Below are 25,954 nucleotides of genomic sequence, written 5' to 3'. Positions count from 1 at the left end.
ACGTGGGTTACGTTTAAGTTTGGGATTAAGGTGTTTGGGGACTTTTGCAATTGCTTGATGGATCTTTTTAGTTTCACCAATCGATTAAAAAAAGCTCTCAAATACCTGAGTATTCTCTGACAACTACCGCCTAAAACCTCTGGGTTTGCGGAAAGATTTGCTCAAACCTTTACTCCCTTTATTGGTCACTGTTTTTTTTAAATCATGTAAAAGCGTAGACCGTGCAGTCTTCTGGATGCAAAACGAACTTCTGCTGTGAAGCCGTAAGATTTGCTCTTAAACTGGCGCCATGACAGTTTTGCAATGATATTAGCTGTCAATCATACATGGCGTGATTTATCGGCCCGTTTTCCTCTGAGGGGAAAGATACTTTTACATAATTGACACCATGTGCTGTGACGTTTTATAAATCATTCATTTTTCCCATAGACCTCCTTTTCAGATGGATTTCTGAAACTGCCATTTTCATCCTACTTTCTGGGCTTTACTTTAAAAACCGTAAAGGTAGGAAAGGTTTAAATGGCTCGTCAGGTCGTCCGACTGATGTTGAACATTTATTTACCACCTTGTTACAGACTTGCTTTGTGGAGTTTGCTTTGAAACACAAACTGAGGTTTCTGTGTTTCAGCCAAGGCAACATTCCTGCGTCACCAGTAAACTTGGGTATTAGCTGTTTGCATATTTCCCTTTTGATCCACGATAACTTATTTTGCTCGCTTGCACATGAAAGACAGATTTTTGGATGCTACACCTCCTGAGGCGCATCTCCACCCCCCCCAACTCCGTCCCTCCCCCTCCTCCTCCTCCTCCTCCTCCTTCCCCTCCTCCTTCCATGGGTCAAGGCCACATTTGCTTTTTTAAAGGCCCCGGGAAAGTGAGAGAAGCCACAGCAGTGAGGCGGAGCAGCAGCAGGAACAGTGGCAGAGGAGGATTTAACTGCCTCGTGTTAATTTGTATCTGAGGTTGTGATGTTAGAGGGGAGGGCCTGATCAGAAAGCATTTGTCCGTAGAGAGAGTGAGAGAGAGAGAGTGTGAGAGAGAGAGAGAGAGACGCAAAAAAGGAGTCAGGTTTCAAGTTTGCGAGGGCCCCAAGAGTACGGACGCACTGAAGCTGCCTTTGTTTGACTGGGAACCAGAGAGAGAGAGAGCAAAGAGGAGGAGAGATTTTAGTTTGGAGTAAGTGGTGAGAGAGAGTCAGAGCAGGCTCCATCTCTCTCTCTCTCTCTCTCACTCTACCTTACTGTCAAACAGGGCCAGTTTAGTGTGGATCTAATCTCACTCACCACTACCTGAAAATGTCCTCACGGTAAATGAAAAAAGCCCCACAGTTGTTTTCTCTGTGAACTTTTGAGTTTCAGTTTTCTCACTTTTTTTTCACTTGTCTTCTCTGTGCAGCAGCAGCAGCAGCAGCAGAATTCCTGCCTGGTTCTGTGGATTACTCCTGCTCATCGTCCGGTTCTGCTGCCATCACTCCTCTGCCTATCAGCTGCTGGACGGTATGTGTTCACACTCACTCTCTCTCTATCTCTTGATTGCCTCCTGCTGCTGCTGGGGGAAAATCTCTGGCCAACTTTCTGCTGGCTCACGACTTTTCATGTGTTGAATATGAATGATGACACTGTTGCTGGGCCTGGTGTGCAGTGGAGGCTTTCACTGAGGCATGATATTACTTTATTTTATCCTGTGCAGTTTTGTGCGTGGGATTATATGAATATTATAAGTGATACTTTAGAATATTTAATTTGGTCCTTTTTTTTCCAGTTTAAATATTCATAAATCCTTTCTGGTGTTTCTCCCAATATTAATTGCATGCTTTTTCTTTCCTGAATATGTATGAAATGGAATAAAAGAAGGAAAGTTTTGGCAAATGGAACAAAGTTCCTCAAGTAAATTAGGACTGTTTTGGCAAAAACATTTGGATACGAAAATCATCTGGGAGCAGTGGAGGATAGTGAAAGTTGTTGAAAAGCCTGCTGCCAGCTAGTGGTTGGAGGCTTAAATGCAGCACAGAACCACTGTGAAGAATATTTCCTTCTTTATGCAGCACTTCAGAGAATCAGTACAGTATTACACCATTGAATATTGCGCTATATTATATCTTCTGGTAGTCAAACAAGAAATTGGTTGTATGTAGCACAACACTGTCTTTTGTCGTTCATTCTTATTATGCATGTTAGTCATATTACTCTACCACAGCTGTCAGGTGCTGGAAAAGTGTGAAATTGGACCTTGAAGGTGCTTGAAATGAACAACAAAAGAGCCTCAAGATGCAAACAACCTGTAAAAAGTCTTTGACGGGTTTTGAGTTTAAAGGTTTGAGCACAATTTACATCAAACCCCCCGTTCCTTACATTTAATTGTAAACTTTAATGCTTGGACTTTTTATGAGGCTGTTTTACAAGAAGTCGTGTTGTGAAGTGAAGAGTGGAGCTTCTCTTGATACCTGCTCACTCCTGTGCTGCTCCTGTTAGATGATGGTGGTTTCAATTATATTCTGACTGATGCGTTTCTTAAGAGCCTCTGTGCAACGCTGCACTGTCTGCATAGTGTTTTCACAGCTTTAAATCTGAATTGTGTCCCATGATTAATGCATCAATCAGGAGGACACTGCAACGTGGTCCCAATTAGTCCTCAAAGAGCTGCATGCTTTTCTTTCCCACGGGCAAAAAACCCTCAGAAAATGCTGACAAGAGCTGTGGCGCAGTCAGTAGCACTACATTATTAAGGTAGTGAAGATGATGTCATGGCATGAAGGTCAGTGTCAGTCATGTCTTGGAGCAGTTTTTCTGTTTTATTAGTTTTCATCCTTGGCCTCCAGAAAAGGACAGCCAATAAACCGCTGCTATCGTCAGCCTGCTGGAATCCACATTGGCATTTGTGTGTCTGTATGATGACCTATGATCACCACAAGGAACCCCCATTGTCACAAAAGCTGGATTGTCTGAGCGCAGTCAAATAACTGTGTGGTCTCTTGCGCTGATGTGGCCCCAAGGAGCTTAATTGCCGGGTTGACATTTTGGATTAAACCATAGACCACATAATTTATTGAAAAGTGAATGCAGTCTTCTGGTTCTCCAGAGGATGCCAATGCAGAAGTAAATAGCCAAATAGCCACAAGGGGCATGACTCTGCTAGTTGCAAAAAAAAAAATTGCCTGTTTAAATAGAGGTCTATGGGAAAATGGACCTTAATGATCTCATTGGCTAGTTTCAGGTCTGTTTCAGTCGAGCAGAAATTATGTTCCCATTTAGAGAAAAATAGATGATAAAGTACAGGACATATTCGTGGATACCAGTGTCGAGCTGAAATTATGTTCCCATTTAGAGGAAAATAGATGATAAAGTACAGGACATATGAGTGGACACCAGTGTGATTGTAGGTGTTACCTCTGACCTTTCATTTGCAAAAGGACAGCAGACAAATCGCAATTCTGGAGGCTTAAAAATCCTGTATGTCTCACGCTTCACTGTGCACAGACTGTTGAAAAATGTAAATAAAAAAATCAAGTTTGGGCTAGTTCATAAATGGTCTACAATGACTGTATCATAATAATATACAGTTGAGTCTTTGATATCGGTATCTGACACAAAAAAAGTGGTGGCCATGGAGACCAAAACCTGGTCCTAATGAGGCAGAACCTCATTTCTGAAGGTTAGGGTTAGGTATTACCTGGTTATGGTTCAGGTTGGGGATAGGGCTTTGTTTAGGCTGTCCAAATGAATGGAGGTCAATGCAGAAACCTGTGTGTGTGGAGGAGTGAGGTTCATTAAAAGTGTGATATGGTGGTCCAGGTCCTGCAGTGTCTGTCTGAGCTCGAGGCTCCACTGTCAGCCTGTTTGTGACTCCGCCATATTCATAATCTACTGCTATGATTCACTTTTTCATGGGGAGGAAAACACGCACGCTGGCTCACTTTCCACAGAAGGAGAGAGTGTGAGAGAGACAGAGGGAGTGAGAGAGAGCACCAGGGACAAATATTTCCAGGCTGCATGCTGTAAATATTCTTGAAAACAGAGCTGTCTCCGTGGCAACATTAAGATTCTGAGTTGAAGTTCATGTCGCTCGTCTCCTTGGCGTGAACTAGTCCGTGCTGGACTCGTGTGTCCGGATGTTTTTTAGCTGCAGGCAGTGGAACTTAAAAAGAAAAAACATCTCATGTTTTAACGTTTTTACTTAAGAAGTCAATGGAAAACCATGTGGGCATGTTTATAGGTGTGTGTGTGTGTGTGTGTGGAGGTGATAAATGGGTGAAATAACTTAGGAACATGAAGTAAATAGTGCACAACAAAAAGATTGTGAATGAATGCACTGCTTGTAGATTCATTTGTGGTTACTTCAGTGAATGAATGAGTGGACCAAAGTTTGAAGTCATGGAGTGAGTGAATGAATGCATTTATTACCTGCTTACCATTGAGTAATCAATAGTGCTTTAGTGAATAATGATTAATATATCAAACTTGATCTCTGAGTAGTAGGATGTCCATAGATGGTACCATGTTTGATCAAATGAGAGGATTAAAGTCCAGTATTAAGTACATGCTAAATCAGTTATGAAGACGTCCTTGGAAGCAGATGAGTGAATACATGAGTGAACAGTTTGGTTTTATAGTAAATCTTTCAATTAAGATCAAGCAAACAAACAAAAGCACATGAAAGCAGCTTTGGTCCTGACATCAGTTAACTTTACTTTGTCTTTGTTGTCATGGTTGTTGTTTTTTTGTTTTTTTTGTGAGAGGAAAAGTAAATCCTCGCAAAATGAAGATGTTCACTAATGATTCTGTGAACAAACAAGGCTTGTGCGCTTGTTTTTTAACCTCTTCAGCCTCAGGTGATTGTTAATCGGCAGTTACATACACACATACATGCAGCCCACTCCTGTTATTCTCCCATCTGCTGCTTATTATTCCCATATAATAAGTTCCTAATTATCTGAGTGGAATGTCATGAGTGGCCCAGACACTGCAGCCTATTAGAGTCATTGAATGAAGATGACTCTGGTGAGTGCGTTGTCAGTGACGATGAGGAGGATGATTGTGATGAGACTGACCAAGACAATTATCATGTGAGTCTTTGGAGATCGTTATAAAATATATGAAAAGTGTTGACATGAACATGAATTCTTTATCAGCACCAGCACAATAGTTAATAGGTTTGATGATGATATAAACAGATTAATTTATTCCACACACACATGACTCACAGATTGCGTCTGTTTTGAATCAGGTTATCTGGAGCCTGGTGACACAGAATTGACAGACCTCAACTTCGTTTAGTACCAAAAACAAAAAAAAACATGATCAGAATGAGTAAACGAAGCCAGGACTGGACCACAAGCTCTTTTTTTGGAGGCAGTCTCTGTTTTAATATCTGACAGAATGTGCACAAACAAGCACAGAAAACACCAGTTGGACATATGTGAAGCTGCTAAACAAACAAGACAATAAAAAACAAGTTTATATGACAAAATAAAACGCATCATAAAATATTTAAATGAAGGAAGCTAGAGCACAAAAACACAGAGAAGACGCACCCTGATACACACTCAAAAGCAAACAATGGGGAATAGAGGTGGGTCAAAATATTCATTTAATATATGAATGCTGAAATGAATTAGGGGGAAACTTGGGAGGAAGTGACCTGCCTGAAGAAGTTTACGGCGGGATAATGCGGAGGAAATGCGGAGATGCAGTCAATGCTCCATCCATGTTCCATACATAGACTTGATGCACTTTGTTCTCTGTGTTGTGAGAAAATGTGAGAAGTCCTGCACTTTTGACTTTTCACGTTAACGTTTTTGTTCTCTTCAGTTCGTCAGATATCGTGATTTATCGCGATAAGACGGTCTTGCAATATATTAATTATCACAGAATAGTGGTATCGTGATATTATTGGTATCGTGGACCATGTATTGCATGTCGTAATAGGGAAACAGCAAGGGACGTCTGTTAGTTGCATACATTTCCAATGGTTCTTTTTGGATAATAAATGTAAGAGATATTGGTAGAAATGTGGCAGATAAATACAGATATTCTGTTAATCACACATCTGACGGGCTTCAAACACAGCTACTTGTCTGTCGGGTAAAACAACAAACAAGGAAAAATAAGCAATAAGTGGCATTGTTATATAAATACTGCATTTATTAATTTTATTTTTTTTTAATCTTTGATTCTCTCTGAGAAAGTACAGAAGCTGTTGACACATTTTGGGAGAAGTTTAATGGAAATTCATTGCAAACATTGGCATCTGATAGACGTCACTCCAAGAAATCGCATAAATAACGGAGAAGTAAAGTGACATTGAGTGCTAAAGGAAGTCGTGAACCGATCCACTCGGCCCTTATTCTGGCTTAATGAGATTCTGGCTCGGTGTCAGTTTTGATATACAGGCTCTCTGGACCCAGGCCCATGCAGCAACGTTTAAGACATCAGGTTTTGGTTTAAATGTGTAATTTCAGCTCGGGCACAGTGAGATCCTCGGCTCTGTCCAACAATGATTTCATTAATTGGTGAGAAAGAGCAACACTCTCGCCGCACCGGAGACTTTTAATGATTCTGACACTTTCCCTGTAAGTAAATGTCCTGTTAGTTTTACATGTAAGCCACCCATGTAAATGCGAGTTTATTAACATTTTTACATTTTCATGTTTATAAATACAGAATTTAAGGGTGGTCTGTCCCATAAACTATCATTTCCTTTTTAGTTTTTACAAAATTTGATTTTTTTTTTGTGTAAAATCTATAATTATCATGTTTTCAGGTTCTCTGTGCATTATAAGAGAATTAAGAGGAACTGTTTAACATTTTCAGGAATATGATTGGCTTGGTTTCCTTGGGTAGAGTTGGATAAGAGGATTTATTTATTTCTGCGTGTGTGGCAAATATGGAACTATAAATCAGTGATTCCCATTATGTGGGCCGTGGCCCCCTTTTTGGGTCGTGAAGGTACTGCAGATGGACTGCGAGAAGTCGGAAAAATCATGTTTTTAATTTCGGATTTGAATTTATGTTTGGAGAAAACCTGTACATTGTTTTTTTGATTGGAAAAAAGTTGCTTTTCAAATTGTTTAGGTATTGTGTGGATATGAATAGTTTATCGTGCTGGTTTGTTCTGTCCTGTAGATCTGGCACAAGCCTTATTTACTAATTTGTGAAAAATTGTGTTGTTAGTAGGGCCGCAACTAACGATTATTTGCACAATCGATCGATCTATCGATTACTTTCTCGAGTAATCGTTTGGTGCATATGTCAATGTCAGAAAACGTAGAAGAAAGAAGAAGGCTTCAAACCGATGAATCGATTTTCAAAATAGTTGACGATTCATTTATTAATCGAGTAATTGTTTCAGCTCTAGTTGTAAAGATTTGGTTAGCTTAGCTTAGCATACGGACTGAAAACAAGGGGAAACATAAGTTTGGTTAAGGTGCTCACTCTCTAGAAAGTCAGTTCACATTTATGGTGCGTTCCAGCTGTCTATGGAAGTTGTCATTTCCAAGTTCCTAGTTCAACCGGAACGCCCACTCAAGTCAGGTTTGTACGTCGGAAAGTGGTAGCAAACTCCCAACATAAGATTCCTAGATGGCTGCCACTCCTGCCAATAGTTAAAACACTCTTCTTTTGCTGCAAAATGGCCTTCTGTCGTTTTTGTTTCACATAGAACTGTTCAATTCTTTTATCCGTGGACTCGTAAAATACCACGTAGAGTGTCGATAACTACCCCAGATGCTTGGAACTTGGGCAAGTAGGACGTGACGCCACTCCCACCTCTGACTTCCAATGTTAATGGAATTCTCCATTACAGTCTGTACAAAAAGGCTCATCCACTTAACCAAGATGTCAAGTTATTTCTTTAGAAGACATTTGATGAAGACGATTCAAACAAAAGACTTTGACCGACTCTGTATTTGTTTGTGTGTTTGTTTGTCTGTTTGCTCCCGGGACAGTGACACAAGCGCTTCCTGTGGTTGTTTAATTCCCCCATGCATCAGCAGTCTGAAACTGATTCAAGATGCCCCCGCACATGTTTCTGCATCCCAGATTAATCCTTGCTGGTGTTTATCGTGCCACATTTTGTCCAATATATAACTGCTCTCGTCTTCATCAGACTCCAACTTTCTTTCACTGGTGATTTTGTGGATTCCACAGAATGATTTTCTTGCTCTGTGTTTGCCACTTGATCAAAATGGCTCAACACCTTTTTTTGTTAGACACTGATTACTTTTAAGTGTTTAACATCGGATTTGCTGACCCGACACTTTGAGGGAAAGCTGCTTCACAGTCGCAAATGGTATGAGCTCAAGCCCAGTGACCAGAACCATGTGCATTTGACTAGAGGCATAAACAGGAATCGCTAAATTTGGACCAGGACAAAACAAATCCTTATTTAGATTTGTGGACGCGGTGTGAGCTCCAGACACTGAAGAAAGATTCTCCAGAGGACAAACGCAGGAAGTGTTTAAGTGTAGGAAGGACTTTGTTTGGGACGGCAAAGGTGTGCCGCTCACACCAAAGGTCACTTTGACCATTTTACAAGTCATTGTTTTGTTCCAAGTAAAACATTTAACAGCCACACCACCATAAACTACAACATCATTTCATAAATCACAGGTTATTTTTATGTTATCTTTGTTTGCCCATCATTAACGTGGCCTTATCTATTCCTCAACAGTCCTCACTCAGTGAAATCAAAGCTCTGACCATCAAAGAGCTTTTAAACTAAATGCTCTCAAAATCCTGAGCCCTCATTGTTTGATGTGGTCAACTGATTTCTTTTCCTGCAGTTAATTGTCACATGAGCCAAACCAAATGAAACACTATTTATTTATTTATTGAGCTTTGATTCCAACGGTTTGCCGTCCAAAACAGTGATGGCTGTGTTTATTTGTATATACTTAATGACTCTGTTTTACCTCTTATAAATGTTTGGTAGCTCTGAGCATTTTATGATTAGAAAATAGTGATTTCCTTTACTATCAGGTTTGATGTTTGCTTCTAAAACCTTTTTAATAGTTTTAGGGAGGGCATATTTTATTGTTGCACTTGCAATCTCAACTGAATTGGCATAAAAACCTGACAGATAAACAAAAAAATATATAAATTTTAGAGTTTTCGGTTAAGAAATCTCTACTTTTGTCCACAGTCCTGCATTGAATATAATGATTAGGCGTCTAATTTGTGTTTTAAACGGTAAATCTTAACTTTTCCCCTTTAGGCTCTATAATGTTTTCACTCTCAGGGTATACGACCCCCCTCAGCTCAAGTAAATCTTACTGTATCTTGTTTTTGTTTTTTATAGATTTGAAATATTTCATCATTTTTGGGCACTCAATACATTTCTAATGAGAATCATGCCTTTAATTTCCCCAATCTTGACCCAGTTTATGTGATTGATCTTCATTTTATTAGACTTCAGATAGATTTTTCAGGTCTCGGCAGAATAATGTAGGACTTAAATGTTGTTTTTTTTGTTGCTGTGAGTGCTGCTGTCCCCTGAAACCATGTATTTCCATTTTAAAAGAACACAATTCAAACGTTTTGTGAGCCCTTTATTCTGAAATTGCTATGTTTTTCCCAGTGGACAAACATTGGTTTTGTCCAACAACAGATTCAATGGTGAATCTTTACCGCTATCGTCCACTAATGAAGTGCCGCTGACCAAAGCTCTGTACTGCCGGTTACTGTAGAGAATAAATAAGAATATACAAGAACATTCCTTCTCTGCAGCTGAGGTTTGGAACATCATCGCACTCAAACATGGTCCCAGCTTTAAAGCACAGTGCACTCTGTGTACCACGAGGGCGTTTTTACTTCAGAAATGCTGACACATGACACATAAATTTGAGTCTTCCTCCTCAGCGGCACATCAAAACTTGAACTTTTAATGCGAAGACGTCGGAATTAGCATGTTTGTTTGTTTTTCTAGGGGAGCGGCTTCCGTGGCTGCAAAACATGGAATATCCTCCTGACAGTGTGGAAAGTTTGTGTCAGGACAGAAAGATGGAGCAGAAACACAAGCAGGTGTCTGTTCAGTTTGTCTACGGAAGACCACAGAGAGAGAGAGAGAGAAAATAAAGAGCCATGTCCTGTCATACGGGGATGGAGAATCTGATTTTCAAATGAGGTCATGGAGTGCAGAGCCAGCAGTGTGAGACTGAAACCTCCACACATGCAAGGTAAAGAGGATTGCACTGTCCAGTGGTGTCAGAGCAGTTGTCAGTGAGAACAGATTTATGTAAGTCTTCTTGTTTCCTCTCCCCACTTTAAAAATATCACCTTTACCCTCGTCTGCAGTCTAAACTCTGCTTGTTTGATCAGTTTGTCACATAAAGACCAGGAAGTCTGTGTTGAAGATAAAGGATTTATTAGCTCTCTGTAGGGTTAAGTTGCTTCCGTGCTGAAGGTGACACTCAGATAATCATTATTAGACGTTTAGCTTTGTGTATTCTCTGTATTGCTGCAGTAAAAGGGTATTCCAAATACACTGCCTGGCCACACACTTGAAATATCTTGATGGACCGCCTTTTAGTTTTCATTGTGGAAAGCATTAGCCGTGGCATTGTTTCAGTTCGCTTATTCAATGTCAAAACATTTAATTCCATCCAGAGTCACATTAGGTCTTGTATTGGTGGAAGAATTGGACTTCAGAGTAAAACCATCTCTCGTTCATCCCACACATTCTCAACGGGCTTAAGGTCTGGACTCGGCATTGGCCTATCGTGTCTCATGATCCCCGAACCATTATTTCACAGTTTGAGCCGGATGAATCCTGGCATTGTCATCTTGGAACGCGCTCGTGCCATCAGTATATAAGGCTGAACACGGCTTTTAAATTCCAATCCCTGGAGTTTTCTTCACATTGTGTTTGTGTGGAAATACTCTGCCTTTTCACCATTAAAACACATGTTGACTTTTTAATGATTGGATTTGAACCAAATGTTTAATCATTACTGGGTTTTCTACATTTCAAAGATGGCGTTTCACCACAATCCTTCCAAGTTTCAATCAGGCTTTGAACAGTTCTCAGTAATCTCCACAGTCGTTTTGCCGGCCAATAATTTGAACCTTCTGAAACGGAGAAACATCTTTTTCACGATCGTGGGGATTTGTCTTCTGACAGTAAATGTAGTCACTGCATCGTTAGGATTAACTAACTTGTCCAACAATCCAGTCCCATCCTACTAGTACAGCTAAATTCAGGGTAGTTACTGTGTTTTTTTTTTGCCAGGCAGTATCATTGACTGATATCTGATGTAATGGCCTACAATCTTTTGGGAACGCTTTAGCAGGGGTTTGGAACATGGCCCGCGAGGTTGTTGATCCCATTTAGCTACAACAACACAAGTTTATGATTAATGATGAGTGTTCATCAAGAATTTGCCAGATCTGCACAAGGCGGTCCAAATACTTTTGGCCACATTGTGCAAGAGCATCAAAACTAGTCTACAGCTTGAACTTGGTTTTTTGCCTCGTTTTTTGGTGATAAGGCACGTCACCACCTAACATCAGGTGACCACTCTGAGGAACGCGGAAGATACATAACGCTAAAACTGGTTAACAAGGTAAGGAAAACTTCCTGTTAACCAAAAAACAAAATTGTGACCAAATCAAATAATCACCAAATCACAAATCAAGAGCCAATAAACCCCCTTTAAGCCAAAATTCCAGTATTTTGTATATGTTATTTAAAGTCTAAATGCTTAAACCTGATGTAAAAGGCTGGAAAAAGTTCTTAAGATGTCTTTGACTTCACCAGATAATGTTTCATAGACTTGCACCACTTTGCAGCTCAGCAGTGATGGTGGCATTTTGTCCCAACCTTGAACCTTTCATGCCTCTTCCTGTCTCGCTGACTGATGGACTTCTCTGGTCCTCAGTAAACCACTTTAAAAAAAAAAGTAAAGGACAAACAAGAAGCCACTTCAAAGAGAGTCTGTTTTTGTGACTTTGAGCTTCTCATCACTGACACTTGATCCTTTTATCTCCTTAGTTGATCTTTTTTTTTTGCCCATGTTTGTTCAATCCTGAATTGTCAAGACCTTGTCTTCTCAGGAATTTTGATTGTAATTGCAGAAGAATCCGTGTGGAACAAAGGAAATGTGATTTTGAGTTAGTGGTTGAAAGACGCACATTCCCCCCATGGAGCATGAGATTGTTTCCCAGTGGGAGCGAGGATTAGAGGAACCACTGTTGGTCACTTTGTGAGTGCGGACACGTGTACTCGTATGTGTGTCGTGTGCTCAGCTGCTCCACAGCTGTGTTGTTTCTGAGCACACTGTCGGTGCACTTCCTAAAAACACTCCCCAACACAAATCCAATTCATGGTTTGGTCTCATTTTTGTGTGTTGTTTAACCACGGGTGGCAAGTCAACATCAGCAAACATCTGTCTCCTCTTCTTCTGCCTCCACATTATTCGGTCCTTTTTGTTCCCTTTCTCTTCATCTATTTCCCTCCTCGTCGTGCAAGGAAATGTTAAAAAAGGAAGTTAAATCTCACCTGTCTTTGGCAGTTTGCACTTTAGATGTTAATTTATTAGTTTAAAAGCTGACTTTTTTTGTCTAATGTCGTTATTTGTCTTGAACACAACTGTATCTTCATAGTTTTTGCAGAAATGCTGACAGATTATTGAGCAACTGCGTCCTGACTGATATTTGCTGTCGTAGTGATGATAATTCTTGTTTCTTTTTAAACTTGATTGGTTTCCAAAGAGGACTCAAACATGACTTGAGAGTTTGTGTGGTCACAGAAATGAAGTCAGACATCTTGAAGCACTGTTCAAAGTGTCAGTCTTGTAATATATTTGATTTGTTTCATATGGCTTGGGTTGATATATATTGGAACGTGGAGTGTCTTTTTTTTCTGATGATGTGTCTTAACGTATTATTCTGAGGTCTGCCATTTTTTTTGGTTTTTAAATGGTTGAACAGCTCAATAATTTTCCCAGTGGATTAAACGTAAATATCCATCAGAAACATTTAAAATCTGAAGAGCCAAAGTGTTTTTTTCTTCTTTTGTAACATTGGCGACTAAAACTGCCCAAAAATATAAAGAAATAATGACATTAGTATGCATTTGAACCATTTTATTCCTGTATTTAATAAATTTGTTGATGACGAGATATGTGAGATATGTTTTACCACTTAATAGGTTTGTTTCTTGGTCCGTAAAATGTCACAAAATGTTGATTCATGTTGATGATTCAGTTTCAATGATTTCATTGTTGTGTGGAGCAAGAAGAAACCAGAAAATATTCACATTCAAGAAGCCAAACAACGAGAAAACATGTTTTAATTCTTTTAAAAACACTCAAAAGATAAACAATATGATGTGCGACAGTAAAAAACATTTCTACTCAGTGATTCTCAATGATTTATATAGGGACCCATTTATCCAAAGTGATAAACCATTGCAACATACACATATTGCTTTGAAAGGCTACAAATATTTCCGATCCCGTCTCTGGGAATTACGTGATCTTATCTTTTTCTGAAGACTGTGGTTGAACAGTGTTGTCATAAGTGCTTCCCTGAGGCAACACCCACCTTCTCTGTCTGCTCCACACACTCCTGAAGCTTTTCATCAGCTCCTTTCGACCAGCGAGGAGAAGAATAACAGTGGCTTTCCAAAAGGGCTTTCAAACTTGAAAGTAAATGCAACACCTATTAAGCTTCTGCAGACACTTGTTCTTGTGTCATGTTCTTATGACACAGAAAGTGAAACCTCTGGTGGGTTATTTCAACAGACTGAGCTTTTGAGTCAACAAGATTTAAGACGTTGGTTATCTACTTTGGGACATGGAGACACGGTCTTCACGCTGTCGTATATAACAGCAGAGATTTAAAAAAAGAAATGCTATTCCATCATTGTTTCATCAGCTCAGATCAAAATCAGCCAACACGAGCTAAGTCGTGACAGCACAGTCAGTCAGACAATGGATTTCAACCACAAATGCTCTTCAATAGAACTCAACAAGTATGAGATTGGTTCAAATAAATACAGACTTAATAGATGTTAGAGGGGGAAGTATCCACCAGGGGGCGAATCCACTGGTTGCAGAAAGAACTCTACTTCAACAGAAATCGCAGAGGAAATTTTCCTATAGTTTCGAAATATACTTTTACTTCCAAAATCTACTTATAATTCCAAATCTACTTATAATTCCAAAATATACATTTAGTTCCAATAATCTACTTATAATTCCAAAATATACTTATAATTCCAAAATCTACATATTGTTCCAAAATCTACTTATAATTCCAAAATATACATTTAGTTCCAATAATCTACTTACAATTCCAAATTCTACTTATAATTCCAAAATATACATATTGTTCCAAAATCTACTTATAATTCCTGAATCTACTTATAGTTCCAAAATCTCCTCATAGTTCCAAAATCTACTTATAAGTAGTTTCAGTTTCAATCACTAGTGTCAGATTTTCCTCAATAGAACATGTCATTTTGTAAGTTATGTTCCCACTTAGAGGATAATAGATGATCAAAGAGTGACATGACACCAGTTAAATTGAAAAACATGAGGCTTAATAGCAGGAATTTATTTTTATTTATAGTCTATTTAAAAACAAAAACTAAAAAAAAAGCAGCAAAACACAGTTCTATCCAGAGTCGAGCCGCTTTCACTTCATTTGCACTGATGCACACTGTTTCTCACTGTTTATTCAACATAAGTGGTTGTGGGATGAAGTAATTAACCCCTCCTATAAACGGCTACCTCCTCCGCAGTTCAGTGACACCTCAACCTGTAAAAATTAAGCATTTTAATGTAAGCTGGCAAAGTGACGGAGCTGCACACTGCAGGTTTAAATGGAAAATCATAGCGGTTAGACTTGTGTTCCTGGCAGGCAAAGCCTGAAATTAACAGTAGAGTGAAAAGCTGGTAAAAACTGGTGAGTGTGGTGCACAGCCATGTATTTTTCAACCAGCTGATTCTGTTGTGCTGCGTTTTTGTTTTTAATCCACCGCAGCTGCGCAATTCGCATTTTGGCACCCCTGACGTTTTCCCTGCTCTTATTTCTCCATTTCCTTCATCGATGCATGTAGGCGATCTAATTCTGCCAAAAAAACCTCGGCTCGCACAGACTGATGTTTTATTGCGCTGATAAAACTTCACTGTATAACCCTTCAGCAAAACTTTTAACAGCTGAGTCAAACCTGACGACGTGGCCAAGGGGAAGAGAAGCAATTTAAGGTGATGCCGCGGTTGCCCTCTGCCCGTTTAGCAGACAACCCTGGATTTGATGGCTCTCCCACCGGCTGCCGATAAGAAACATGAACTCTGGCCCAGTTTCCTCTTGGCAAATTACACCAACTGGGAAATCACTTTGCTTCTTGATGTATTATTGAAGTCAACCTGACTGTGAACGTTCATGTCGAGACCTCCAAGAGTTGTGTTCTTGCCTCGATGTTTTTCCTCCGTGTGAAAACCCTGTGAGCTACATCATTAAACTCTTAAACAGTTTCCTTTCATTCATCTTTTGTTTTCGTGTCTTTGACTCGTTTAGCTTCTTCTCCCCCTCCGTTCTGTCCTCACTGACGAGTGGCTTTCACGGCTTTCCTGTGGAGTTTCCAACTCATGATGCAACATGCATGTAACGGCCTGGAACAAGGAGAGCGTGACACATGACATCTTTATCGTTATTACAGCCTTGGCTCGTGTTGCACCTTGTAACTCGGGAGTGCAGGGCAACGTGGTGTTCCTCGAGGTCGTTCATGGTTTGTGACGGGAAAGGATTGTGGTTTCACAGACATATTTGTTCGGCAGCAGCAGCAGACCACCACCACCACTTTAAAAAGCTGCTCTGAGAGGAAAAAAAATGGAGCATAATCATGCACCCAGAGGAAACAGTGGAAGCATAATCTCACCTACAGCGTGGAGAGAAAGTGAAAGTCACTACAGTTTTGCTTTGGCCAGTCTCCAAGGATTTACAAGTGAAGGCTGTAAATGTAAACATTGTTTTTTAAAGTTAGAATTTTGAGCATATCGCTCTCCAAATGACATTAAAATCTGCATGAATAATTTGCCACCAGGTCTGCTCAGTTTATGGCAAAAATAATCAAAATTGTGCTTCGACCAAGTGCAGTATCCCAAATTGAAAGACACTGCAATTATTTGATAAGGATAGAAAATGTGTGACAAAACAGTATGATGAAATTCTGCTGTGCTGCATGAATTTATGAAGGTAAAGTGCATAATTGATCAGTTTAATCGCATCGCTGTCGTAATGTCTGTTAAAATAATCGCAAGTCGATTATTTGAACACCACCGAGAGTTCTGGGAAAGACGTTAAAGAGCAGGTGTGAGGTGAGGAGTTGGGTTTCGTAATGGCTGTTCTGGGACCAGTTAATATTTATGTATAGATGGTTTCTGTTTCATACTAATTGTCTTTGCTCCTGCTGTGAATTGGCTGAGGGGACGCGCCGAAGCATTTTACATTTGCACAGAATGCAAGGTGTGATAACAACTTGAGGTGTAAATGGTTTAAGTCCAGAGACGGGGCCTTCTGGGGTTTCGTTGTTGTCACGGAGGCTTGTTGTAGATATAAAACAAGGGCCGCATAGTGCTTCAGAATATGATGATGACCCTACAGAGAGTGAGCTGTATTATGGCCATTATCACCTCCGGTGTTTGTTTTGTGCTTAGTGTGCATTTGGATTTTGGTTTAAACAAAGACTGTATATAAAACGTGGACTTAGTTGTCTGGTTGCGAAACAAACTCAGTCACCTGCAACCGGACTCTATTGGTGCGGGACAAGCTGTCAGTCACATGAATGTCCCCTCATATGTGCCATACATTATCATCTATTAGAACATAAATTACAAAATTGACATGTTCCCTTGTGATTGAGACCATGAACGCCTCGTTTACTGACCTTATAAATGAAGTCAGAAGTCGAAGCTTATTTTCCCATAGACTTTCTTTTTGGTTATCGCCCTCTGGTGGCTATTCAATACCTTTTTACTTCCTGGTTAGACTCAAGCCTGCGAACCAGAAGATATATATCCATTTTTTCTGCACACTACTGATCAGAAAGGTTGAAAGTTAAGTCAGTGATGAGCATTAAAAAGTATGTTTGTATGTATACTATCAAAAACAGACTTGACATGCCATGATATTCTCTGAATTTATGCTGGTTTCTAGTTTTATATTTGCCATATGAGAGTTTCTCAGATGACAGATGAAAACTTTGAAACCACATTTACATATTTTACGTTTAAGAATCCCCCGAAGAATCTTTAAAATCAGATAGAATCTGCATCTTGATCATGTCTCACGGCTCAGGACGTGGCTGCCCATCATGAACTGTCCCAGCAGATGTCTTGGGTTTTCTAGCATTTGCGAGCAATTTGTTTGCATTGTCAGTTCAGGGCAGAGCAGCTGGAATAAATTCTCTTTATGCACACCAAATCGAATAGACTGTTGGCACAAAGGACGGAGTAGAAGTGTGCCTGTGATTATTCAGAGCAGCTCAAACAAAGGAAAATATACTCCGTAACGTAAGTCAACCGAAAAAAAACAGTTTTCCTTTTTGGATGTCTGAGGTGTGTGTGTGGAGAACAAGGTTGTCATGCTTTCAGTTTATTTGTAGGACGAGGAAACGGACTCAAGGTCGGATGCTGAGGATCAAACGGCCCATTGAATTACCAGCAGGTACTTGTTGGGTCTTTTTATGGAGACTAGCAGCTATGTGCAATCTCCTGTTGTTGACTGATTGTTTGCAAAGGCGAGAGGCCACCTTCTAAATTTGGAAAATTTTACACCCGTGCAGGAACTCTCACAGGGGCTGGGTATCACCAGTGATTTCTTGCATTGATTCAACTCAGATTAGTTTAGTCATATTTCATGTTTCCATACCAATTTTGTTTGATTATTAGAAATATTCTCATCTATCTCATTCTCTCAAGTAATGCTGCATATATCCCTAAAAGCGCAGTTAAAGTTAGTTTTTATTAATCCCCTTAGGGAAAGTATTCCTCTGCATTTTGACCTATCCTAGAATTTGGAGCAGGGGAGCATTGGGGGTTGGGTACCTTGCTCAGAGCTACCCCAGCCCTTTTTGGCCGGGTGGGGATTTGAACCGGCGACCCTCTGGTTACAAGTCAAGTTCCCTTTCCAGTCAAGTTCCCTTTCCAGTCAAGTTCCCTTTCCAGTCAAGTTCCCTTTCCAGTCAAGTTCCCTTTCCACTTGGCCACGGGCTGACCCTTAATGCATTTTTGTATTTATTGTGACCACACAGCCCTACAGTACAGTTGCAGGTGATGGAACAGCCTAGAAGTGCATGAGCCTGCATCCGTGCTGATCTGATAAAGACAGTCATACTATGTTGTTCTGAGATGAAAACAAACTAACGCATCTGAAAAGCGACATGTGGCAAAGTAACAAATCTGCAGACTCAGCTGGTCTGTATATTAATAGATTCATCCAAGGATTTTATGAATCAGATCTTTGAAATGAAGATCAACATAAAACAGGAAGCCAAACTCGCAAACCTAAACACTGAAAAGGGCCCTGTCACATAAAGGAACAGTTTCTTCTCGTACATCATAAATCAAACTGCTTATTCTGGAAAGGACCAAGACTTTTGATTGCTACAGAAGTAGGACAACGTCTATTGGTGTGTGTATAAAATGGCTTTCTGCATATGCAGCAGGTTTCATGATTATAAAACTACTAGGGTTTCCACTCAGGGTCAGTGTGAAGTTGGTCATTAGTGAAATTTAACAATAATTTAATGAAGAAAATGGAAGATGAGACATCAGCCTATGGGGAAAGCATTTTCTCCTCATTCTCTGACCTTTAAGTGACTTTCAATGAAGCTGAATATTGAGTCCAGGCTCTAATAAGGAACCTGATATTGCAGATTTATGTTCAGTTATTCTGATGTTGCACCTGTGCTTCATATTAAAGCCAAGTTCACGATGTAAAACTCGCTGCATTGTGATTTGGAGAGTTGCAGTCACTGAGTTCACACCACACAGTCATTTACCAGGGGGAAATCCATGACTAGTTTCTCAAGCCTCCTCATAAGTACTTGTGGTTGTGAACATGACCCAGGAAATGACGGGCAAAACCAGACTCACTTTTGCTCTTGTTTGTCTCTGTGTCGACCACTGAACATTTGTGGCTTTGCTGTCAATGGGTTTTACTACTTTTCCCGGTTTCTCCTTTGAGCCGTTCAAATCATGTCTTGAAAGAGTACATACTGTACATTTGCAAAAACCTGCCACTACCTAGCTAGTGTTTGTCAGACAAACATACCTGGATAATGGGATTCATAGTCTGATTACTCCCGCATTTGTCTGCTTAATCAGACTGGAGTCGACTCCAAAAATACTTGGCTTAAGTCACCTTAAACGTTGGGGGTTGGTTTTCCCCAAACCGCAACTCAAAAATACTCCTCACAGTCATCCATGGGTGATTAGATTTTCTTTTCTTTCTTTCTAGAAAAATAAATATTTTCACAGAAGCCTAAAGCCCTCTTCTTCTTAAGTCCTCTGTGGCTTTATCAAAGCAAGTTGAACCTCCAACTTTTGTTGGAAGGTGCAGTGCTCACTAAACATTGACTGTGTGGCCCTGTCCTCTTCTTTCTTGACTTTTTATTTATAACTTTTAAAAAAATGCACTCGCTGGCATTGATCAATGTCTGTGGAAAAAACAAAACAACGTATCAGGTTCTAGAGCCAGTAATTACTAAAAAAGCTTTGACTCTTCTCATTTCATCTTTGCCCTAAAAGTTTCAGAACTGTTGAATGACATGAAGACCTCATCGCCCTGATTTCCATCTGTTGAGCCAGACTTACTTCAAAATCCGTCACCAAGCTAAACATAAAGCACATTTTCATTGACAAGTTAACGTTATGGAGACGCAGGAGTCAAAGTTGTTCTCTGCGGGGTAACGTGGACACATTGAGAATGTGGCAGGAAGAAAAAAAAAACAGAAACATGTTGGAAGCTACTAGCAGTGACTATAAAAACAGAGCTGATGTTTCCACCGTGCCGAGCAGCAGATGGAGCGGCGACATCACAGGCTTTGGGCCTCCTAAAGAGCAGGACCATTACCTTGCACATTATAAGTCACAGCACTGTAGGGATGTTGGTTATTGAGCAGAAAAAATAACATATGGCTGTGTTATTTTTGTGTTTATCTTGAACTCGGATTAGACCTGAATGCAAGTTTTCTTTACGCTAAGTCTGAGGCAAAGAGCGATCTGATTGTGATGTCATTAATATCTGCTAAAGAGGATAGGCAGGCATATGGAAATGTTTACCCTTAAGAGTGCTTGTTAATGCATTTGAAGGTTTCTTCCATTCTACATTTATAGTTCTCAGTCTTCAATTTATTTTATTTTTCTTTATTTGCTTGCTGCTAAATTGATCGTACCCTGGTCTTCCTAAATCCTGCCAATGAGTCCAAGTGCATTCTCAATAAACAGTTAAAAAAAGCTTTGGTAACACCCCTGTAACCACTTCAGAGATGAGAGGGATGGTAAGTGAAAATAACAAGTCAATGAGCTTGACCTGGTTTTGACCTGACAAATGATGTTAACAGCTGCTGAGTGTTCCCATTTGTTGTAGTACACTGGGGTCATGTCCTGCATGGGTTGAACCTGAAATGCTGTTTGACCCAGTTTGGCAACTGATTTACAAATCTCAAGCAGCTGTCTTTTTTTCCTATGTACATTTTTGAAGATCCCTTGACTTTCATATAGCATAAAATAAACCATGAATGTGTTGGAAATAAATGTTGCATCCAGGTAGCAGTAATAATAATTCAACATTTTTGGCAAAATTTGGTGCCACTGAGGCAAACTAATCCCACAGAATCCAACCTGTGTTTAATAAAGCCAATGAAAACTATGGAAAATAGCCTCTTTATAGGCTAAATTAATGGTATAGTCTGGAAAAAAAAGACTGAGCAGCTCATGACATCAACGTTCTTGACCAATCTTCATAGAAGGCCATGAAAATTCTTCCATACAGAGCTGTGGTTGGAGAATTTGCAAAAGTGACCCGGAGATTGTTACAGTAAAACACTTTTTGGCAGTAAAAGTGTTGTGGGCTTGCATCACCGCCCGTGTATCTGTTGTGACATCAAAGCACATAAACAAATCTCACTGTTAAGTTAACTGTGGATACAATTTTGTATCTTTTAATTAAGTCTTTAAATTGATTGGAATGATAATGAAAAACCATATTGAGCAATGGCCCCTGTTCAGGGTCAACAATAAAGTAGGCATTAGCAAGCAGACAAAGAGGACATTTTCTTGTTCACCCAGGTCTTGCAGGCCTTAGCACTAATGCTAATCAGAGTCAAAGCCAACCCTAACTCTAACCCAGAGCCACAAGGAACAAAAAGAGTGCAAGTGAGGTCGGAATTTATCTTATATATCAACAAACATTAGTGCACCTTGATTTCTGTACCTTGATGTTTCTTCTTCTAAACCCTACCACCAATTTGAAAGCACATAATTGTCTCCATATGGCCGTCCTTCACCTTTTGTCTGTATGACCAATCTTTTTATGGGCACTGCTTACAGAAAGTGACTTTGCCTTTTGGTCTATGAATAGATCTTCAGAGTGAACATAATTTTAAACTTGAAACGAGCACATTGCTCTCAGGGTCATCCAGGGCCATTCCCATCTAGGTCAACTCGGCTGGTCAAGACTCAGTTGAGCAGATCAAGTCACCCGGCGCCGTAGAAGCAGCCACCCTTACTGTAAGTCAATGAATGAACTGGAAGTGCAAGTGCATTGGCCGAGGTCCCGCTCTCCAAAACTAGATTGAATAACTCTGAAGTCTGCAGAGCCAAAGCAGATGGTAGCACTCACAACGCCCCCACTCCCACTCCAGCTCCTCCACCCTCTCTCTGTAGGAACAGTTTGGATAAGCTACACGAGTATCTTCAGTGTGATGAATACAAACATGACAAATCTTTGCTCGAATGCGGTTCTTTGGCATCCATCACTGGAAAAGTAGGAGAGGGATTTCTTTCTTTCTTCTTCTTTTTTTTTTCCCTTTGAGGAGCTGATAGAGATGAAACAGGGGGGTGGTCACTCTCAGATGTACATTCTTTGGTTGAACCATTGCACATTTAGGTTTTTTTTTTTTTTGCTCTTTACTGTTTTTCTTTTTGAATTTTTTTTAAAGTCTCACTCTTTCTTTCAACTCTACTCTTCCATTGTCTTCTGTGGCAGGCGTCTTGACAAACCATGGCCAAGGTGAAAAGCTCCCACTTGTTTTGTTGATTAAGTGGCGAAGAGGCTTTGTACCTTCCACCCCTTTTTTAGCATGTGATTGATTGCTTTTGTCTTCCCTGCTCCACGTTATTACCTCTCCTCACTCCCGTTCTCCACTGTTCTCTCATGCACCACATTGCCCATTCATCAAATTCATTTCAACTGAGACAGAGGCTTTGCACTTTCTCTCTATATGCTCTACGCTGAAGGCTGGACATTTTAAGGGCAAACTGCCAAAAGCAAGCAGCGTGCTTTTACTTCTTTTTTTTAAAGCTATCCCATCATCCTCTGACACCTCGGTCAGAGTGCAGTTTCTACAGCTGGTTAAACACAGCATGGGGTAAGCCCAGACAATGTGGCGTTTACATGCAGCCCCGTGACATTTGACCCATGTGGATGGTCGATGTTGCCACCAGGCTTTAAAGCTGCTTTAATAAACTTGACGGCTGTGTGAGGCCCGGTGGCTTCCCTCAAACGCTGAATAAGTGGCAGCACTTTCAATTTTAACCAAACCAAATAGGCATGAGCAATAACTTGAATTTAAGGATCTTGAAAAAGATGATTGTCTTGCATCTGGAAGGTCAGGGTTTCAATTCCCTGCTCCTCCAGTTTACATGCAGATGTGTCCCTGGGCAAGATACTTAACCACAAATTTGCCTAATGCACTGAATCCAGCCAGTGGAAGTGCATAAGTACTCATAGTACCGGTTCCAAGCCTTGGTTAAATAGAGGAAGGGCATCCGGTGAAAGAATCTGCTGTGACGACCTTAATTATGATCATCCAAAGAAGAAGATATTGTTGTCGAGCAGTACTTGAACGTGGCCTTTTCCATTTGACCTGTGATTCTTTTAATCCCTCAAGAATCTCAATTGTAATCAGCGCAAGCTTTGTTTCATTTGGTCCTCTTTTCTTTTCTGCGTCAATTTCTGTGTCATCATTGTTTGTTTGCTACTAAAAAGCCATTGAGGCTATTTTGTATAGTTGAGGTTTTCTTGAATCTCCCAAATTTGGCAAGAAGACATTTAGGGACCATTAGATATCCCAAAGTTGTTCTTGGCTTTTCAAATCAGGAAAAAAAACATCCAGTTCTCCAGAATGGCGTACAAGATGGTTACCCTGCAGATGTGCATCTGTGCCTGTGAACATGACTGTGCATTTTACTCTTGAGTAAAACAGCAAAACATGCACCTGAAAGAAGCACACAAGTATTTGGCCGAGAAGTGACCCGAGGGGCTTATGTTAAAATACTAAGAAAAAATATGTCAAATATTCCACTTTACAAAGGTGATACTGTTCTCTCACTGACGCCATGTCAGTGCCTCATGTTACGATTGATGATAAGAACTCGGATGGAGCTGGGAGCTTGTGTATGTTTGGGTGTTTCTGGTCAGACGGACTGGAACAATGTGTATTGTACGGAGGGAAAAACACAGCCCTTACCAATGACCCCAGTTCTGTCCATTACAAGCTTTTATGGGCTCACTCCAGAGGTCTGACTGACTGGTCCAGACTCGCACCAAAACAAACTGCAGGAATTGTCTGAATTCCAGGTCAAAAATACACCCAAACTTGGTTTTCACCTCTGTTGTTGCCCAATTTAGCATGAGACTAGAAAGAAAGTATTCTTTGAATGTTGTACACTGGAAGGGAGTGTAAAAAGTGAAGCAGATGGGATACAAATTTTTTGGAACATGGACGTGAGATATTAAAAAGAAAGTAAGAGTCAGGGACATAAATCATGACACTCCAGGCTTATTCTGTCCTGACCCAAAATGACCCCCACCCTCCACTCTCCTGGAAGCTACAATTACACTGTTGTCATTAGGAAGTCGTTAAATGCTCCTCTTTCTCGGTCCACTGCAGTCACACTGAGACTTCAACTCCTGAAAACCTACAGCGTAGCTACCTTTAAGACTTGGTGTCGGGTCGGCCAGTATTTCCTGGCACACTCCTGTTTTTCCAAGACCTATTAAGAATTGAGAAAAAGCTGGATAAATGTTTGTGATGTCAAATTAGGACCCCCTCCCCCCCATGCAGGGGAGAACAAAATTCTTACTTTTTTTGCACTTCACGTTTGCACAAAACTGCCACTGACTGGTTTACAAAGTTGATCAGAGAGCAGATTTACACAATATTTCAGCAAAGTGTCTTTCCACTGTATACATTATCATACATTAAGTGGACAGTAGTCACTCGGACCACCATGCGTGAAAGAGCTGGTTCGCCTCGTTGAGAGACAGTCGACTCCGCTCCCTGAAACGAATGTTGGATGGAGCACAAGAATGTGCTCCCCACTTAACCACGTTTTTAGCTCCAGTCCAGACCTCGCGTTACCTGCCACACATAAAGCTGCCGTTGTGTGTGCATGTGTGTAGTTCAGTGTAAGAGAGAGAGAGAGAGATAATAAAAGGGGGAAATGTATCTATCCAGTCATTGTTGCAGCTTCAATTTTGTATTGACTAACTTTGGTGTAGATTTTCGGCACTGAGAGAAAACCTTCTAAGGCTTTGCAGTTATATGTTTGTTTGTCTATCTAGATGAGCAGTTTAGTTATATGTTTTGCACCTGTTGCATAATTGTCTTACCTAGTCATGTTTTATGGTGAACATTTTTGATCAGTAACACCAAAGATCAACAACTTTATTTTGTCCAGATGCTCAGTATGGAGGATTTCATGATGTCTTGAGGCAATAAGATGGAAAAATCCAAACGTTTATGCTTTGAGGGAGTTGTAAAATTGGTCTAATTAGACTAAATGCTGAAGGAATGATTAAATGATTAAGAATGTATTTTCCTAGCCTGAATTATGTGCCTAACCCTTGGTCCTGTGTATCTCCATAAAAGGATAACCCCATATGTTGTATGATAAATGCACATTGATTTGTGCATTTACTCTCATACAGTACAGTATCTGAAGTATTCAAACATAAAATGCCCCAAGAGAGAGTATTGTTGCTCAACAGTATCTGTCACCAAAGCCACTCAACTTAAATTCTCCATCCAGCTTATCACTTCCTCCCTGCAGGATCGTGTATTATTTATACTGGTTTGGCCGCTGTGGAATTTCCCTGAAAATATTTTATGTTTAGGATTTGTTTCCCTTTTCTTGAGGAGCAGGTTGCGTTTTCTGGGAGTTAATATCTTGTGTCTGTTTAGCCAGAAAGTAGCCTTTTATTCTCCTGTGGATACCAGAACTCTCTACAGGGGTTAACATGGGACACTGACAGATATTTGGGTGAGTCAGACTTGGCACTGACACTTTATAGAGCAGCACTGCTCAGCCAAAAGCATAATGTGTCATAGCAAACGGGCTGGTTAATGAAATCCTGCTGCTGCGATTTGGTGGTGATGTCGTCGATAACGGCAAATTAAGTCAGACAGGGTTTTGTTTTTCTTCTGAAATCAGTAACCAGTGCACATCGCAGTGGTTTGTGCTCTCAACAGCTGCATCAGGCGTTTGTTGTTTATAAAAGCCGACCACTGAGGATGGATGAGAGTGCCTCAAACCTCGGCGTCAACACTGATAAAAGCGGTGGGCTTCATGGGAAAAAAACGGGCTCTTGTGAAACTTCACTCTTTCTTCACACAAATCTGTCATTTCAAATCTTCCCAAATGTAACATTCTAACAAGTTTGAGCTGGAAATACCCCGTCATGAAGACCTCAAAAAGAGCACTTATCTAAATATGAATTAAAATATC

At 40.3% G+C, this 25,954-nt stretch overlaps 1 protein-coding gene across 5 annotated transcripts in view; it reads left to right on the top strand.

Moving 5' to 3' along the window:
* The first annotated feature begins 876 nt into the window (after window positions 1–876).
* The window catches only part of LOC122768522 (collagen alpha-1(XVIII) chain-like), a 61,604-nt gene continuing 36,526 nt past the window's right edge, over window positions 877–25,954 (top strand). Inside the window, exons 1-2 of one of the 5 annotated variants that reach the window (XM_044024612.1) lie at window positions 877–1,306; window positions 1,414–1,496. In XM_044024612.1, the coding sequence (XP_043880547.1) occupies window positions 1,296–1,306; window positions 1,414–1,496 (94 nt within the window). In that variant the 5' untranslated portion in view covers window positions 877–1,295. Of the gene's footprint in view, window positions 1,307–1,389; window positions 1,497–25,954 lie in introns of all 5 variants that reach the window. The other 4 variants (XM_044024604.1, XM_044024596.1, XM_044024589.1 and 1 more) reach the window with 4 other exon arrangements.

This window comes from Solea senegalensis, linkage group LG1, assembly GCF_019176455.1.
Source record: "Solea senegalensis isolate Sse05_10M linkage group LG1, IFAPA_SoseM_1, whole genome shotgun sequence".
Classification (NCBI taxonomy): domain Eukaryota; kingdom Metazoa; phylum Chordata; class Actinopteri; order Pleuronectiformes; family Soleidae; genus Solea; species Solea senegalensis.
The sequence above is the reverse complement of the archived record's forward strand: the minus strand, read 5'-3'. Positions and strand labels throughout refer to the sequence as shown.